General features: G+C 46.6%; 1 protein-coding gene and 1 long non-coding RNA gene across 15 annotated transcripts in view; one reads left to right on the forward strand and one right to left on the reverse strand.

Moving 5' to 3' along the window:
• EHBP1 (EH domain binding protein 1) overlaps window positions 1-9,057 on the reverse strand; it is a 202,431-nt gene extending 193,374 nt beyond the window's left edge. For all 13 annotated transcript variants that reach the window (XM_085577248.1, XM_031504212.3, XM_085577247.1 and 10 more), the window contains exon 1: window positions 8,924-9,057. In XM_085577248.1, coding sequence (XP_085433374.1) covers window positions 8,924-9,027 — 104 coding nt within the window. In that variant the 5' untranslated portion in view covers window positions 9,028-9,057. The remainder of the gene's footprint in view (window positions 1-8,923) is intronic.
• A 275-nt stretch (window positions 9,058-9,332) lies between these two features.
• Window positions 9,333-17,666, forward strand: part of LOC116183354 (uncharacterized) — a 49,152-nt gene continuing 40,818 nt past the window's right edge. The window contains exons 1-2 of one of the 2 annotated variants that reach the window (XR_014954538.1): window positions 9,333-9,680; window positions 9,775-10,026. This is a non-coding gene — a long non-coding RNA (uncharacterized LOC116183354). Of the gene's footprint in view, window positions 10,027-17,666 lie in introns of both variants that reach the window. The other variant, XR_004147955.3, reaches the window with a different exon arrangement.

The following is a 17,666-nucleotide window of genomic DNA, read 5'->3' on the forward strand; positions in this document are numbered from 1 at the left end:
ACCAACAAACAAAAAAATAAAAGCAGAGCTTACAACCCATGATTCCCTTTTCCACAGGCACAAATCCGAAAAAAGGGGAGAAAGGGGTGTGAAACACAATTGTATTTCTAAAAAGTATCTTTCAAAAAGTGTGAACAGTAAACAGAAGCCATCCTAAATATGCCTCAAAATCAAGTAATGCTGTTATAAATTCTTTCAATTTTTGTGGTATGAGAGGAAGCAGTAAAAAATGGGTCAGGCCTTTCTCATTCTTAAAATTTTCTTACATGTCAGAGATGAAGGAATGCAGGGGAATTCACTCACTCAACAGACACTCCAAGCACTCTATCCAGTTAAGATCTGCTCTTGAAGCAAAAAAGAAGTTTAAAAATCTTGTTCTCTTGAAATTTTTCACAGCTTTATACAACTATTGCTCCAGTTACCTACAGAAAATGACAAACCACTAGATCAGTTTTCCAGGAGACACAACTGATAAAAGACAGGTATAGCTAGAAAACACAGCCTAATAGATTTGCCCACCTGTCAGCATAGCCAGAGCTGTAACTCCAGAGCTACAACCACATCAGGTGTCACCAGGAGCTGTCAAGGTTAAACCCTCTGCTAATAAAGCAAAGACAAATCAGCAACAGGTTGGTTTGGAAATTTACAGATCTGAGTTAGATCTTTGCTGCAAAAGAGAACTTTTGACAGCTCTTTTTTGTTCTTTTAAATCTCTTCCTGTGTACTGACATAAACAAAGGGATTCAGAGTTTACTCAATGAGCAGACACAAAGTCAAGGAAATTCACAGTACTCGCTGAGTGGCAGAGTACAGTGTGCTGCCAACTGGATTCAGTGCTCCAGATTCTCCAGTTACTTCATTCAATTCAGCTTTTGCTATCAACAGCACTGGCTATGCAAATACTCTTCCCAAGCACGGCTGGGAAGGGAAAGTCAGTTTATGACACGGGATGTAAAAGCAGAGGCATCACTGCATAAGTCTGAGCTCTAAGGAAAGGTCAGGACAGCTATCATCCCAGGGCATCAGCAGCAACACACCTAATGGAAGAGCTGACTTAGGGAATGTCTTTTGTCTGTCTGGCCTAGGTGAAAGGTGATGGGGCTTGTCCCAACAGGAGCAGATGAATTTACACTCCCAGTAAAAGTGCACCCATCAGAAGCCACATCTCCCACTGCTGCAGCCAGTGCCACCCATCGAGCAGCCCCAGACAGCTCTGACCTGTCCTACAGCACCAAGGCAGCACACAGCACTTCCCTGGGGAGAAAAGAAGCCACTGAACACCAAGGGTGACTGCTCTTCACAGGTGCTCGTGGAGGTGGCACACAGGAAATGAGCAGCAGCAATACAGAAGCCAAAACTGATGTGGTAGGAGAGAGCCTTAAAATAACCCGGGATTGCTCTAATTCAGTTGTTCTTGGAACTAGAAATAAAATATTTTGCCTTTGTGATGTTTCATCAGCACCGAAGCCATTTTTCAAAACAGATCATTAGAAATGAAAGGTCAGAGCTGCTTGTGTGCTGTTAAGCTGATACAGCAGCTCACCCAAAACAAAGCCCACAGAACGACTGCAGGAGCGTGCATGTGAAATAAAACCCCAAACCAGTTTGTGCTAAAATAAATACACAGAGCCACAGAAACTGCAGCTCAGCAGCTGCAGACAGTTAAGCAGCTGCAGAGCCTGGCCATAGCTTTGGAGTAATCCTCAAGAAAGTCTCTTTAAATAATAAATTAGAAACAAAAAGAAACCCCAGTAATGACTCTCCACTACAAACAGAGCATCAACAGGCAAACGAGAATTACTTTGGCACTGCCCATCTTTACAGGTTTGCAGGCAGCTAGAAACTGTAGTTCAGAAGGGCATGCACTTCTGATTCATCTCAAAAGCTTGTGCACTTCGGAGCCCTACAGTGACAGCACAGGGCACTGACTCAGGATCTGGGTGATTTAGCTGAAGCACTCTGAGATGCTCTTGCCTGCAGCTGTGGCTCATCTCACCGCTCTGGCAGATTTTCCATCCCATTGCATCAGGACAGCACGAGGGAGGTGTGCCTGCTCCTCAGCTGCTGTAGTTCACACTCGCCTGACAAATGGGAGCTGAAGTTGATGGCACTTAATACAAACACACCTCCCAGCCTCCCTGTCACCCTGCCTCTGCTCCAGGGCAGAACACAACTGCTGCTCAGGGACAGTGACACCCCGCTCCTCTCCTGAATCCAGGAAACCTCATGAGTCAGAGCCTTGGACAACAGCAATGTTAGTTATGGTTCTGCTAATTTTAGCTCCTGCTTTACCCACAGTTCCCAAATCCCTGCAATGACTCTCCAGGTGCCAACAGCCACGGCTACCCCACACCTCAACTGCCAAAACACACAGCTTCCAGATGAGAGGCTTGGTGCACTCACACAAACTGTGCTGCAGAGAGACACTCTCAAATAAAGACAAGAGGAAGAAAACAAGGACAGCTTTATTTACCCTACTGCTCTGCGCATATCTTAGTAGGAACAAAAGTTCATCGGCACAGTTCCTGTGTTTCAGAGTCCACTCCAGCACACACAAGACAGACTTTGTGCACAGGGTAGCCTAAGGAGTGTCCCACAAGGCAGCAAACAGCCTGCAAGGGCCAGCTGCTACCCCAAGGAGTGAAAGGAGAGAGGGGCAAAGGAAACAAACACACACTTCACACGCTCTGCTCAGAGTAAACTGGGAAGGCTTTTAGAAGTAAATAAACACACACACCCATACTCTCAGAAAGCCACCCAAGCAGAATGCTTTTACTACCGTAGCTGAAGGGTTTGTTTTATAAGAGTAGTTTCCCCAGATTTAGTCAACCTTACCAGCCTCCTCCTCCTCCTTCTCTCCTTATTCACACCAAACTGTGAAAGGGACTTCAGCTCTCTCCAACCAATTAAAAACTAATTGAAACAACAGACTGGCGCTATACAGCCTGAGCAGTCTAAGAGATGGCAGACTCAGCTCGTACGAGGCCTACACCATGTCATAATATTTCACCTTTTATTTCACCTCGTAGCACAAAGAGCTGAAAAGAATATTCACATGGATCCAACCCTAAGAAAGAAATTGAAATCTTTATTGCAGTTCAAGTCACTGGGTTCAAATGAACAGCACACGTTCTTTACTGCATGTGTGCATCACAGTGCCTGCAGGAACAGTGCAAGGTTTTATTTGTTCCAAAAGCTCCGTGAGGAAGTTATGCACACACAGCTTCTCTCTCAAAAAGTACGGCTAGTTAGAACATAAATTAGTGTATTTTGTTCATTCAAGAAGACATCTTCACCACTCTAACTGACCATTAAAGTGAAATTTGTCTACACCTGGATATAATCAAACATTTTCTGCTTTTGGTATTACTTTTGTTACTGCTAGGACAGGAAACAAGGAATTGCTGAAAAGAAATGTATCTTTCAGAGACAAACAAAATTCAGAACAAGTATTTATGCCCAATCTTTTGGCCCTACAGATACTAAATTTTGTGCCTGCAGCTATCAATGCATTATTTTAGAAACTGGACACAGAGACACAAGCACTCTTAAAACACTGCTTCAAATAGAAAATGGGTATAAATGTGCAGCCTAAAAAGTCATCAGCAAGGAAGACTTCCCAAACACCTGTACCTTTCCTACAGAAATTTCTTTGCTGCCAGTATGCAGCCAGCAGCTCTGATGAGAAATCCCCAATTCGTGGTCCATGGAACAGACCCCAGGCTGTAAGAAGAGTTAGGAGGGGAGCTTGGCAAGGTAGGGAAGGAATGCAGCTGGCATTAAGGAGTTGGGATTCATAGGCAACCTTCTGACAGAGTCCATAGGAGCAAATCTAAGTTTCTGCAATTAAGGATTTTCTTTTTGATACAAAGAAGAGAGACCCAAAGTGACAGAGGATAATTGCTTTTGTGTGTGGACAGTAAATGTGTTTTAATGGACTGCAGAAATAAAGGGGGAAGACAGCTGTAAGGCAGCTGGTGGTGATTATTTGGAAAGAGTATGTTTGACACACAATTTAAGCCTTCAAAAAATCCTCCATCAAAACCAGAAATGAATGGCAAAGAAAATGCTGAAGTGTATTTGTAAATGGAGATTAGTTAGTGTGGAATTAGAACTCAATAAAAAGTATAAGGACAGAGTACAATTTCATTGAGAAGAACAGAAGATAAAACACAGGAGAAATTGCATGGTGCTTTCCTTGCATGAGTTACACATGCCACAGTACACCCAGATCACCAACAGCCCAGCCTGATCAAAAAGCTCTGCAGAGCAAGCCCATGACACAACAGCACAGTGCACAGCAAAACTAATTCAAAGAGCTTCAATATGATCATCCTTTATAGTCAAATGCACTCAGGGACTCATGAAATCCCCTCTAAGAACCGAGCAAATGAATTGAGCAATGTGCCAGCCCGACCCCATGCAGGCAGGCAGGGGCTCCACAGCCAGCAGTGAAGCCCAGCTCTCTGGTGGCCTCCGGCTCCGAGGGCTTTGCTGGAAAGCAGCAAGCACAAGGCAAGCAGATCACTGGGGACCGTGCAATCTCAAAAAGCTCATTTCTCTCCCATGCACAATGCATGCCAAATCTCGAGATTCCTGCAGCATCCAGTTATGAAACTACAATAGAAGAGGAAAACAGATGGCTAAAGCCTTTTGAAAAAAAAAAAAAAAAAGAAAAAGATTAAGCCTTACTTCATTTCCAAAAGAGAAATATGTGTATTTGAAAGGAGAGAACCTACTGCAGACCATACCTAATCGATATAAAAATAGGCAACTTGCCTTATGGACATGAAGCCTGTCTTCAGTTAAAGCTTCTGAACATATGAAAAGTTTAACCCTTTTAAACATCACGGCTCACTGTATTTATAAGCAGGATTTAAAAGCAAAGCAGTTCATGTAAGAAATGACAGACATTACAAACATTGTACAAAAATAACATTTCTTTATCTCTAAAGCAACTCCTGAACACAAATCCTGTATATAAGCCTCTATGTTTACTCTTTTCCAGCCTTTGTAAGCAGTTAGCACCTGTGTTCAGGTGAGCAGCTTTCTTGCTCATCAAAGCATCCAGTGAACAATGACAAGTTAGGAACTTGGCAACCTGAATTCTCCAAGTTCAGCCATTCTCTGTGGAAACCAGTCAATATTACACTTGAAGCCTCTGTTGAGTTTTGGCTTGTGAGATATCACAACAATAAGGAAACAGAAAAGCCACCCTAAAGAGCTCATGTGTTCAGCAGCTCTATAAAACTGCTATCAGAGCTTCAGGTCAAGTACTGGAACTGATCTCTGGTCCAAAGGAGACGTTTCCTCCTCTGCTGAGCCTGGATCTCAGACAAGCCTCGACTCAGCTGCCAGAGCAGAGGCCTCCAGCAGCTGGGCAGCCCCAGGGTGCACAAGAGATTCATGCTGGGCTGGCAGCTTGAGCCAGGATCAACAGGAGACCTGGCCTGCTCCAGACTGGCAGCAAACCCAAAGGCACCTCAGCCAGGGCCTGACACCGACCTTCAGGCACCTGGTCTGGGTTCCCTGCACAAGTCACAGCATTCCAGCTGCCAGGGATGCCCAGCAAGCCTCTGCCCTGACAGCACAGAGCAGGGAATACAGCTGTTTCTGTAGGAGCCTGAGCAAACGAGTGAGACAGATTTCTGGTTTTGTTCAATGACTCTGCACTGAATTAACTCCCTGCTATCACATGTGGGCCTTTCAGGCCAGGGCTGCAGTTCACTGGGGAGCCGTGTGGAAAATCCTGAGCTGCCCCAGCTTAGTCCAAGGGTAAGTGGAGGATGACACACTCCAGCACTTTCAAGCAAGCACCTTTCAAAAGAATCAACTGCTTATATGATTAATGCAAAGTACGATGTTTTTGCAGTAGCAGGAGTCACTAATCCATATTAAAGACCACGACTACATCTGTTTATTTATTTATTTTTAATGAAAGGGTCTAAATAAACCAACTGCTCAATTTTTCAAAGGTACTGAGCAGCCACAATAATTAGGTCTGGGTCAGTGGGAGCTGCCAAAATGCCACAGAAGTGACTCAGTCCTGTTAATTATCTGAAAAATAAGGAACAGTGACAACACTGGACACTCCATCACGACCTATCTCCCCCAAACACACCACCAAGGAAAAGCAATCATTTGAGAGTGGCTGTCTGTAACCATTAATAGGGACAAGTATAGGAAATTATACAGGAGAAAAAGCAAGGAAAGGTTTCAGCCCAATCTGTACCTAGAGATAATATAAATCCTTAAAAAAAAGTGAAGTAGCAACACCACAGCAGTGGCAACTTCTCACAGTACCAGGAGAATGCCAGGAAAAAAAAAGAGCAGGAACTATTTTAAACACTAAGTAAACAACAACAAAAAAAAAACCCAAACAAAAACAACAACAAAATAACTCCAATCAATACAAGTCCAGAGGAAACCGACTAAAGCCAAGCAGAAATTCACCCAACCTTGCACACCATCCACAATCAGGACAAAAACATTCTAACACACAAGTCTCTTTCTGAAGAGTCAGACAAATGGAAACCTAACAGAAGACAGCAGCTCACAAAAAGGCACACAGCCTGTTTTGGTCATGCACAATCCTTGCTCACAGACACTTCTCAGTTCCAGTGTGTTTATGACTGTGTTGTCATTTACTTTAAAATATGAATGGAGCATTCTTTTCCTCCAGAAACACTGCATTGTTAAAATGCCAGTACATTAAAATAACTTACTGCTTACTACATTTCAATCAAGCAAACTACAGACTACAGCACTGACACTTAATATATATTGAGTGCTTTCAGCAAGAACAGCATATGGAGCTCATTTCTTGTGTTTTGTTCTCACATGGGCCAAACTCAGAGGCAAGACTTAGAAACAGATGAAGCAGTGATTCTTCGGGCATGCACAGAAACTGCATCTTCTCCAAAGTCAGGGAAGCATTTCGTTGAAGGCTCTCAAAATACATTCATATTTAAGCCTCCATTTCTACAGAAGTTCGATTTACAGCAGAAGTATTTTAGGTTGCATGCTTAATGAACATTTTTGTTAAGGTTCTCAAAATAACAGGAAGCAGAATCAAAAAGCTTACAGTCAAAGGACTTTTTGAGTTATGTTTTTCCCTATTGTGATTTTTCCTAGAATTCATCCACATTTCACCACCATACTGGTCCTTTGTAATAACCAATACAAACACTGATCTTGTCTATATTTAAACCCAAGAATGTAGAATGAATGTTCAGAAGGATAACCTTTTTGCAAAAATATAGTTACATGTCTGAGGTTTGGAATGGCTCTCTGACTTCATACACAGACATTCTGCTAGGTGGGCACTCTCAGTTATGATTAACCAATAAGCTGCCTGTTTCTAAAATAATTAGAGAACTTTTGTGTATGACTTTTTCTTAAACCAATGAAAGGTTAGCTGCAATTCCAATGCAAACATTCCCCTGCAGGATTTATACTTTAGTGCTGAAGCATCCTGCAAATTCTCAGCAACGAGTGAATCAAAATGAAAATGAAACCTAAAACAGCCTCGTTAATGCAAACAGAACATAATAAGTAATAAATGCAACTACTGAAAAAAAACTGATCAACCAAAATTACTGTGGAAAACTCCTTGGCCTCTTTGGGACAGCAGATCCCATAAAATAAGCAGGACAGCTTCTTTCAACTTCTACAATGCTTCCATTTGTAAATTTACTCTGCTAAAGCAAGTTCAACTCCCAGAAAAATTCTGGTTTTTAAACATCCTAGGCAGGAAGACAACTTGCTAAAAAAATCCAAAACATTTTACCTGACAGTGCTCCTTTAAGGCAGAGCAGTGTGCAGCCTTCCAGCATATTTGACAGAGATTTCCTGCTCCAAGAAATAGAATTTAAATTTGTAGAGGCAATTACTCATATCCAGTGAAAGCGGCCAGTGCATGTGCCAAACTTGCCAACAAGAAGGAAGGCCAAGTATTAGAAAGGAGACTGTAGTTTATTACAAGGCAATTTGAACATCTCAGTCCACGAGGTCTGGAAAGTATTTTCTTCATCCCCTGACACTACATGCTCACATTAATGTGAGGAATTATGTCAGTAATATCAATATTCCAAACATATAAAACAGCAGTTAAGTATTTATATAATGGAGATCTTCCTCTGACTATTTAAAAGCTGCTTCTAGTCTTGCCTAGAAGATTTATTTAAGCTCATTTTGCACAGAAAGATGATGTGCCAGACCCACACCATTAACTGCTGTCTAGTCAGCTCCAAAGCCATCCAACTGGACTACCATTGAACAAAATTCCTCTCTGACTAAACAAACACCTTAAGGCAATTCCCTAGGACCTGCCTCTTGCCCCTTCCTGTTAAAAGATAGAAAGGAGAAATGGAAAAGAAGGAAAAAGACTACCTCCTCGGGTAAGGAAGTCAAAAATCAAAATGAGCATCCAAACCCACATGTCCCATGACCACCATATCCAGGACTGATCTCTGATGCCCCATCAAACAACTCAAGTGTCAGCAGATAGCCCTCAGCATCACCAAACTGGATTGGCAGATGGAAAAGAGCTCATGGGAAACACTAAAAAAAAAAAAAAACCACCAAACAAAAAAAAACCACTAAAAACCCAAAACTGACAACCAAAACCACACAAAGTCACAGATGCCAGCTAACACACGTACCCGCCTCTGCAAGGTAAAAGCAATGCCAGCCTGGAAAATCAATAGTACAGAACAAAGCCAGCAGGTCCAGGGTAACCATGCAGCAAAGCCAGCACCCACTGAGAAAGACAAGCAGCTCATGCAGCTGCTTCTGCAATGGGCTGGCAAGAGAAGTAAGGGGATGCAAGAGCAATGCCCCTACCACACAATACACATCCTTCCTATTTCAGCACCAACAACTTAGTCCATTATTTTTTACAGCAACACGAGCTGTTTCTTACCATTTTTTGGTGCACTCAACCATCAGTTCCTGGTAAGAGGCCACAAACTGGAACTTGGATGCATGTTTCCCAACACGCTGCAGTCTCTTCCAAACTGAAGCCATGATGGTGAGAAATACCAGTCCTCTCACACAGCAGGAAATGCGTGAACAGCAATGGAGCTTTCAAAGAGCGTGTGTGCTTGATAGTAGCAGATTTATATACAGACACAGTAAAAAGAGTGTGGGAGAAACTTGACGGGATGTCTACAATTCATATTCTGCCTCTGCCCTCCTCAGGGTAAATCCCAGTCCAGTGGAATGGCTCATCACTGGCCAGAAGCAGCGTGCAGTAGGAGTAGACAGGTAATGGAAAGGCAGTTCTCTCATGGAATCTTCATTCTTCACACAGCAGATGAAGGGAAGACTGCAGGACTGGAAGACAAATGAGACAGGGAGAGATAGCATTGGTTAATACACTTCTTACTAAGTGCTGCAATTGCACGTGATCTCGTACCTTTCAAAGAACTACAAGCAACCACAAAAACACAGCCCTTTCCTGTTGTCATCCACACCTCCGCCCCCCCAACCCCAATTAAATAAATAAATAAAAACACTGCAGCAATTTCAGGAATTCAAACCACGAGGCTGTTCGGAAACATATCAACATATCCTATTATCAGCGACATCATAATTGGCAACTGCAACAAAAAAGGGCAGCTCAGGGCCACAGCGAATCCTTGCGAAGCATCTCCGGGAAGCAGCGCGAAGTGGCTGAGGTGCTGCCAACATGCACCCGGAGGGAGGGACACGGGGAGATGAAGTTCTTTGTCTTGATGACAAAAGGTGTAACAGTTGTTTCCTCTAGCACAGCTCCCGCTTTCATTCCTCTGTCCAAAGAGGAGGATCAGCCACGAAGACAGCAAGGGAGTGTTGCTGCCCCAACGCCTGTGCCAGGGTGAGGAGGAGGACGGGAGAGGAAGGGGCATTTCCCGAGTCCTGGCTACCCAGGATTCCCCATCTTCCTCGCCGCATCATATTGAAATGGAAATGTCTCTCCATCCTGCACTGAGGAGCACTGAGGAGCGATCATCAGGGAAGTGAAAAGGGAGAGGAGAAGCACAGGTGGGTCTCCTCTCTCGGAAGGAAAGCAGCATCTGCGCTGGGTGCGGAGGGAAAAAAGCCTCTTCATGAGGAATATAGGGAGGCACAGGCTGGCCGCAGCTGGCGAGAAGTCAGGGCAGGATGGCATCAGAGCGGGCGAGGAGGCCACCTGAGGCGGAGTGGCCCCGGGAGAGGAGGGAGGTCCCCGCGCAGCCCCGGGCGAGGAGCGCCGCGCTCCGCCTCGGCAGCCGCGGCCAGCCCGCCGGGCAGCGCCCCCCGCCCCGGCCGGGAGCCCTCCACCACGCGAACGGCACCGGCGGCAGCGGCGGGCGGCTCCCGTGAGGCACTCACCTGCCGCCGGCTCCTCCGGGCGGTCCCGCCGGGCGGGCGCGCTGGCACCACACGGCAGGCGAGAGTCAGCGCCGCCGCTGCCCATTACCGCGGCAGCCCCGCCGCCGGCAGCGCCCTGCGGCTGTCCCCGTCCTCCCGCAGCCTCATGGCGAGCGCCGCTCTCCCGCCGCTCTCGGCGCCGGCCGGGCACACCGCGCGGCTCGCGGCGCCTCACGCCGCCACCATCGCCCTCCTGCCGGCGCCGCGCCGCGCCCGGCCCGCCGCGCCCCCGCCGCCCGCCGCGGGCCCGCCCCCGCGCGTCATTGGCCCCGCCGCGCGCCCTCCGCAGTCCATTGGATGTCGCGCCTGTCAATCACCTCGCGCAGCGCAGGGGGGAGGTGAGAGGAGAGGGCTTCGCAGTTCTCCCCCCCCCGCCCTCAGAGCCCTGCTGTGATTGGCCATAGAGCCCGGGGGGGCGGGATCCTCCCGAGAAGCGGCCACGCGATTGGCCGGCGCGGCTGTCTGTCAGCGCGCGGCGATCGGCGGCGCCGCTTCCCCGAGCCGCGGGGTGGGCGCGGCGCGAGGAGCGCGGTGCCAGGGGCGGGACCCGCCGGGCCCCGGGCCGGGGCAGGGCCGGAGGGAGCCGGAGGGAGCCGGGAGGAAAGCCGCGATGCCTCCCGTGAGGCGAGAGCGAGCGGCCGCGGATGGAGGCGGCGGCAGGGAGGAGGCACCGCGGCGAGGGCCGGTCCCCGCGCCAGGCCCGCGCGCAGTCCTGCAGCGCAGGCCGCGGTCCTGAGGGGCTGCGGCGTGCGGGTGCGGCCGAGGAGCTGCTGGGAGTTAAATACCGCGGGCAGGACGCTGTAGCTTGGCTGATTTAACCTGCGTGCCAGGGAGCGGCTCCCCGGCGGGGGCTGGAGCTGTGCGCAGTTCGGTGTTAAATGTCTGCCAGGGAGAGCGCTGATCTGCTGGCGTGCGGCTGGGAATTCCCGTAGCCGCGCTGGCAGAACGCTGCTGTGCTCTGAAGGCGTCGGGACCCTCGCTGCTGGGTTCCAGCATTCATCTAAAATTAACCAGCCGCTTGCCCATGTTGCCCTCGTGCCCTCTGGACACCTGTGCAGGTGTGTTTGAGTTTGGGTTCCAAAGCGCCATTGGACGTAGTGAATTCCAGAGTCAGGCTAGTGTGGTTGTGTGATCTCTGGGAGCTGATCCTAAACCTGTCAGCCATCCGAGTCAGAAACTAAGCCAGCTATCAATGGAAGCACAGGGAAATACGGAAGATAATGCAGTGCAGCTCTGAGAGCAGCTGGAAAATTGAAGCCTCGGGGCTTTGCAGTCCTCTCTTCTTTCCCATGACAAACCGAATGGAGTCCAAGCCTGATCCACAGTCTGGGAGGCTCCTTATCCCAGTGTTTTCCTCCTTTCCCCTAAGCTGCCTCTCACTCTCCTGGCATATTGCAGAGCCTGCCAGCATTCAGTGGCTGGAGTGAAAGAAGAGAAAGAATGACTGTGTGGATGGCCACAGGCCTGAGCTGAGCTAAGTTACTTCAGAGAGGTTGAATATTTGGGCTATTGAAAAGGTCAGCCCTTTGCTTACAATGTGTTACTCTTCAGCCCTTACCCCAGCTGCCAGAGGGTGTGCACTTGGAGCTGTCCTGGAAGAGGCAGTGGTTCTCCTTTTTTTAAAGTGTTACACTGAAATGTTGCAGACAGTTGTACTACTCATACAGATTTTCTTGGAAAATCCTTTTTTATTTCCCCTGAATATTTTTGAAGTTAAGCAAAAAGACTTGAATATTTTGTACATTTGTCTTAACACATCTGTCCCAGTTTTGCAGCTGGTCTACACACACAGTAATTCCAACACACTTGAGGGAGGCATCACTGGGCTTTTTAAGTGCATATCACCTGCTTAGGATTTGGGAAATGAGGCCAGGATTTCCAGAGCACATCAGACTGAGAACATGCAGTATGGAGCCCACAAATACTTGGTTCTGACTTGGAAAATACCAGATGGAAAACTGGCAGCTGTGATGTGAAGTGGATCAAGCAAGGCAATTTAAAATTCCAGTGGCCCTGAAGAGATCCTTGGTTCTTCATACCAGAAAAACATCAAGTAATCAGTTGTGCTGATTGTATTTCAGAAGTTGTCTTAGTATTATATTACCAAAAGTTAACCCGTGAACTCCTCTGATTTATCTCCTGAATAACCTGCAGCACCCAGGCTAATTCCTAAGACATCCCTGTGACCAAGACTTTCCTCCAACGGAGATAGACATTTTCTGTCCAGTGGAATAAACACAGAAGGTCTGGTGGTTTATCCAGTGACTTGTGTTTCAAACATCATTATTTATTAACATTTTCCATTTCCTTCATAGCTTTTGGGTTCAAGTTACAGCAGGCTGGGAGGTACACAGTGTAAGGCTGCTTTTGCCTTTGTTGTGTGGGGAGAAATACAACACAGGCAATTATCCTACAGATTATCTGGTTTTCAGCTTTTAAGAGCAGCCATCCTCAGTTCTTGTGATTTTGGGGAAAGCTTGGGAGGTTTCAGAGGGTGAGAGGAATTACTGTGGGAGGAAGGGTGAGATCTTCAGCTGCAGATTGGAAGCTAGAGGCCACCACAGCATTCTCAGGTTACTGACTGAGTCCTACACCAGACCAAGTCAAAAGCTCTTGTGACTTCTACTGGCAGCTCAGAGCCCAGAGGAGCCAATAAATGGCAAAAAGGGATTAGCAAGGACAGGGATGAGGAGCCCCAAAGCTCCTCCTTGGGTCAGAGTACTCAGATGGGTCAGCAAGGACCCCTGTGTTGACTTCATTTCCAAATTGCAAACATCTCTTGACTGGTCCTGCTGGCCACAAGCCCGATTCGTGACAATGGCCCAGCTCAAACATGGTCAGCTCAGGATCTGAGCCAAGCTTTGGGCAAATGGTCACATTTTTACTTAATCCAATATTATGAGATTGAAAACAAGCTGGTTACACCAAGGTACCCAATGCTGTCTTTTAATGTCAGTAGCTGAGTGAAAAACTCTTGTGTGACTCCCAGAAGGGTCCTTCTGATTACAAAAAAAAATGGTGCTTTACTTTATGTACAGTGTCAAATCTCTTCTGCAAGCAGGAAGAATAGTCATGTGAAGAATAGGTAGGTACTGTTTTATTATTTAACGTGTATGACACAATCTACTTAAACCATACGTGTGTCACATCTGCTGCCTTCCTTGCCTGTGGAGGGACAGCTGAGGAAGTGTATTTGTGTGTATTTGTGTTGTTTGTGTATCATCTGTGTTGTCCTGGAAGTGGCACGGCACAGGATGCTGAGAGCTGCTCAGGCTGGGAGGTTGGTGGGGCTGGCCAGGGAAGCCCCAGAGCAACCTGACCCTGTTCTTTATAATCACCAAGGACACCCTTACTATCCAAGAGCTCATGCTCTGTGGCTCCTCTTTTCCCCTTGCTGTCTCGACACTCAGACTCACAATGTCCACAGAAATCTCCACTCACAATCTCCACAGAAATCCCTGTGTATTTTTTTTTCTGGATTTTGCCTCCTGTTCCCTGGCTTTAACTGATGGTGGAAGAATTCAAACTTCCTGGCCCAAGTAGAGGGATGATCTATCCTCTATTTCTATTATTCCCTGTCAGGCTTTAAAGCTCTCCAGCCTCTCCCTTATCCTTCAATGCCTCGTCATCGGCGTGACTAAGGACAGGTTGTTCACCAATTGAAAAATGACCTTTGCTAAGAAATAGCTGTCATAAATCTCCATTTCCCTGTCCTTCTGTGCATGAGCCTGCAGAAATGTCACTGAGGAAATCAAGGAATTGGATTATGTCAGATTTGCAAGAACATCCTGCTTTCTGAGGCAGAGGTCTGTGTACATGAGGTTGCCCATACCTGCCACGTTTTAACCTCCTTGTATTTCCAGATCCCATCAAACTTTTTGATCCCCTCTTAATTAAAGTAGTGGAGAATTTGTGCTGACCTCAGTAATATGTGTAAAGTACGGCCCTCCTGCTCCCCAACATGTCCCTAACTGGTGCTTGACACCATAACATTCCCTTCTGTAACAAGTAACATTACGTTGTCTGCTCTTTTTCTTTGTTTCTTCACATCCCAACAGTAATGTAAAAATCCATGTATATATATATATATATATACACATACATAACAAATCATAGTATAGATAAGAAAACAAAAAGAATTTTTTTAAATTCTCCCTTCTTCATTTGTTTCTTGTTTGTTGCTGATAAAATTCCACTCAGCTGTCATTTCACATGGTCTGGCAACACCCAGCAGCCATTCTGTGTTGGAGGGAATAATGTTTTGAATATTCCCTCTGCTAAATATCAGTAACAGTTGAAAAGGGTTGTGTGTGTGTGCAATATCCCATTTTATTTGTGCTCAGAAAGCTTGACTTTGAGACTGGCAGCTGGAAAAGGCAATTCCCACACTGCAGAACAGACAGCCCAGCTCCCATCACAGCCTGGACTGAAAGCAGATCATCTCAGCAATACTCCCAGCTGTGCTTAAGGCACGAGGCACAGAAACAGCACCACTTGTTCTTGCCTTGCCAGCACAAGAAGCAGACTCTGGGATGCACTCTGGTGGGCTTGTGTTTTGTCGCTGCTCTTGCCCAGGCTGAGGCAGGCAGCCCAGCCCAGCCCTTGCCACTGGACCAGCTCACCTGTGCAGCATTCCCAGCCCAGCCAGGTCCCAGCAGAGCTGTGTACAGGCACCCACTGTCTGAAAGCTCCCAATGCAGAGCCTGCCCCTTGGAGAGCGCTGCTGCCAAAAGCAACCTGCAGAGCCAGGGGCTGGGGTGACTCACCAGCCCCCCTTTCTTATGGATTGTTTGTTCTCCCTTGTGGCTGGAGCCTGCACTTGTGTGTGGTGAGACCCTGCTGTGCCTCCCCTCCAGACTCCGTGCCAGAGGGGGTACCCAAATGCCAGCTCCCCAGTGGCAGCCCCGTGTCCCAGCCCCTTGGCTCTCCTGTGCCAGCTTCATTTTGCCACCCCAGAGGCACCAGGTACCCCCTGCCCAAAACCTTGTAGGCAAAGTCAAGCAGGATGGTTCAGAAGAAGAGCAGATGAAAAACATCCTCACCTGTCTTTCCTCTACCTCCCCTCTCTTGTCTGGCTGACATTCTTCCCAAACCACTCAGCACTAAAGGACAAGTTGTATTTCTCTGCAGAGGAGGTCAAGGACAGGAGTCACATTCCTGAAATGCAGAGGTCACAATGTAATTCAGCTTGTGGAAGAAGGAGCAAAAATGGGGCACTGATGGTGGAGACCCCATGATCAGAACACTCTGGATTAGTGATGTTTTCCCCAAATTTATTATCAACTCACCTGTCAGTCAGCTTGCAATGGTCTTGAATGAGTTTTGTCATTACCTTTTGATACCTATTAAATTGTTTACACCTTTTAGTAGCCCCTGCTTCTCTCTTCTCAAAAAAAAAAAAAAAAAAAATCGAAAAAACAAAAGCAGCAGCCAGTTTTTTGTCCATAAATAGCAACTTTCAATTTTTTGTCATGCTCAGTGTCTCCTGTACCCTTTTCAGTTCTCCAATACCCTTCCTGTGTGGTCTCCCTGGCCTTTTTGCAGAGTGTAATTATGCTTGTATACGACATCCTGCAGCACTAATGAGGCAAAGAATGCCTTCCTCCCTCTCTTTTTAGAATAAACAGCACAGAACATGCCCAGCAGGACCAGGGCAGTGATCTCCCCCTGTACTGGGCTCCGGTGAGGCCACACCTCAAGTTGTGTCCAGTTTGAGCCCCCCAGGACAAAAAAGACACTGAGGTGCTGGAGGGTGTCTGGAGAAGGGCAGTGAGCTGAGAAGAGTCTGGAGCACAGTTCTGAGGGGAGTAGTTGAGGGAGCTGAGGTGGCTCAGCCTGGAGAACAGGAGGTTCAGGAGGGACCTTATCCCTCTCTATATCTCCCTGGCAGGAGGGTGAAGCCAGGTGGAGCTCTTTGTAAGAGCTATAGGAGAAAATAAGAGATGGAGCAAGTTCAGAGGAGGCAGACTTGTTTCCTGGCTCCCATGCCCATTTCACATGATCCTGGCTACGACAAATCTCTGACTAACCTGCTCTAGATGCTTCATGGTAGCACTAAGGAAACTGCAGATTCAGTGGTGGGAAGGTCAAGGAGTGAAGGTTGTACAGCCCCATGCATTTTTTTCTACTGTGATCCTGTTGATCCAAAAATCAGTGGCTGGACATGCAATCAGAATAACAAGCTGGAAAAATGTAATCTGCATTTTATCTGCATTTCTGTAACTACCAGAGAAATCATAAAATAAAACACAGCTATCGCTAAAGATTACTCAGGAAACTCCTCTTTGCCCAAATATAATATGTGTCACCTTTCAAGAGAATGCCCAGTTAACTTTGGATCTGCACCATCAGTCACCTACACAGTTTATCAGTATCAGGGGTACATTTCCTTGGAGTGCAGGCATTAGGAATGGACAGCCATCATAGATCAAATCTGAGGCTTTCTTGGAAGGCAGTGGAGAAGCAATTACCTTACAGATGTGATAAGATAATCTGTTATGCAAAAAGGTGTTCGTACCAGAGTAAGGGGGAAAATTTGTGGCTAACAGCTTGTACAACCAGAATCCCAAGCATCACACAATGGGACATTGGTGCTTGAAGAGAAGTATCTCAAAGCACAGGGTGGAAATATGTATGTGTGGTGTGGCCTTCAGCCTGGAGAAGAGGTACAATTATCACAGTTACAGCTCATGGAAATGAACCCCAAGGACCTGCTCATGTATGCAAGACATTCAAGTGGACCAGAGTTTGCAGTAATGGTGTTGGGCAGGCATGAAATGGTGCAGAGAGACTCTGCTTTGAGAGGACAAGTAATTAACTGTGTTGTTAAAATTACACCGAAGTTTCCTGCTCCTACTTTTAATACCGCAGCAGCCACCCAGTTTAAGTAAATATCTCTAGTTAATCTGGAAATTAAACTAGATAATCACAGCTAAGTTAGAAAATTCCAGACTCAGAAACTGTTCTTCATTTTGCCCAGATTAACCCAAAGGGATTTAAATGGTGTTGCAAGTTATTTTGAACTGAGTTATCTCTATACTTTTTAGACTGTATATATTGAAGTCACACTGTCAGAAAACATGGGGACAGTTATCTTCCAAAAATAAAAGAGCTGACAAATGGGATGTAGGACTTATTTTGCCAGATCATGGTCATGTTTGGGCTCCTTCTGTTTCTCCCACTTCACAACTTCATTTCTGTTAAATTCCTCTGCAAGAGCTATGGAGGAACTGCAGCCTTAAGGACCATGTATCCCTATGGCAGAGCCCTCA

The sequence above is a fragment of the Lonchura striata genome, chromosome 3 (assembly GCF_050655825.1).
Source record: "Lonchura striata isolate lonStrDom1 chromosome 3, ASM5065582v1, whole genome shotgun sequence".
In the NCBI taxonomy this organism is placed as follows: domain Eukaryota; kingdom Metazoa; phylum Chordata; class Aves; order Passeriformes; family Estrildidae; genus Lonchura; species Lonchura striata.